Source organism: Aphanomyces astaci, assembly GCF_000520075.1.
Source record: "Aphanomyces astaci strain APO3 unplaced genomic scaffold supercont1.89, whole genome shotgun sequence".
In the NCBI taxonomy this organism is placed as follows: domain Eukaryota; phylum Oomycota; class Saprolegniomycetes; order Saprolegniales; family Verrucalvaceae; genus Aphanomyces; species Aphanomyces astaci.
Genome location: NW_009798352.1, coordinates 270186 through 271380, shown reverse-complemented (window position 1 = coordinate 271380; position 1195 = coordinate 270186). Strand labels below are relative to the sequence as shown.

Here is a 1195-nt window from a genome sequence, read left to right as displayed (position 1 = left end):
ATGGACAAGCGCGAGTCAGATGATCACACCGTGCGTGTAGCCGCCCTCACGGGGATGAAGCGCAAGTCGTTGGGGATGAAGGAGACGACAACGATTCTGAAGAAGCAAAGAAGACGATGATGAAGAAGGAAAGACGCAGCTCTGCCATCATGAAGGAGTCAGTCAACGCCGTCATGAGCTTCACTTCAATTATGGAAAATACCAACAAGTTCAAGATCGATGAGCTCACATTCCATAAGGAGTCCAATGCAATCGCCATGCGCAAGCTTGAACTCGACGAGAAGCGCTACCTCCTTGACAAGGCCGAGCGAGAAGCACGGTTTGCTCTTGAACAACAGGAACGCCAAGGACAAATGGATTTCATGAGGGGCACTCTTGAAATGATGCGTTCTATTACTAAAAAATGTAATTCATTTTGCATTTACTGCATACACACAGGTTGTCTAGCCTCAAAGCACCGAATATTGTGTTTACTGTTAATTTGTCTTAAGCTTGGGGGCGCAGGTATTCCTCCGCCGTTGGAGGTTTCATTCCTAAGTAGCTGGAATCTTGATTGCCTTCCTTCATGCAGGTGTGCACGTTCGTTAGGATGACAGCAACACTATAGTGCACGCCTACGGCATGCAACCAAAGCTTCTGTCCTCCTCTATAGTCGACAAATGTCCACAAATTGCGGACTATACCAAACTCCCACTCCACGAATCTTGCTCCTTTAAATCCGGATACAATTACATCATTGATCCCATACGCGGGGTCTCCGTAGATCACGTCACGGGTGTTTTCGACGCGTATCTTGTCTTGTAGCTTACTAACAAGGTGGCTCCGAGCGAGAAGATAAGAATTATGGCGAGAGCCAGGCTCAGGACCGTGGAGATGAACGATAATTCCATCCGGCGACGTTACAGCTTGGTACTTGAGGGCATGTTTGCGCTACCACAACATTACACAATTCGATATTAAGTCAGCAATATATTTCGTGTATTAACTCATGTTAAATTCAATGTGCTTGCACACCAGCTTCGTATATGTCACCATGAAATCAACTTGCACACGTTTTGGGTACGAACAGGATCGATTCACCTCCGAAAACGATGTGAGACGGCTGAAGAAAGTTGTGGACTTGGTAACTTGTCAGTACAATGTACGAAGAATCAGGTAGTAGGAAAATTCCGAATAGTATGAGTGGGTGAAATTG

The 1195-nt window shown here is 46.0% G+C and overlaps 1 protein-coding gene across 1 annotated transcript; it reads left to right on the top strand.

The window, feature by feature from the left end:
* Positions 1-119: 119 nt before the first annotated feature.
* Positions 120-607, top strand: H257_16669 (hypothetical protein; the record flags this gene model as incomplete). The annotated part of the gene is made up of 2 exons (XM_009845194.1): positions 120-319; positions 589-607. The coding sequence occupies 2 exons, from the start codon at positions 120-122 to the stop codon at positions 605-607; spliced, it is 219 nt and encodes a 72-aa protein (XP_009843496.1).
* Between the last annotated feature and the right edge of the window lie 588 nt (positions 608-1195).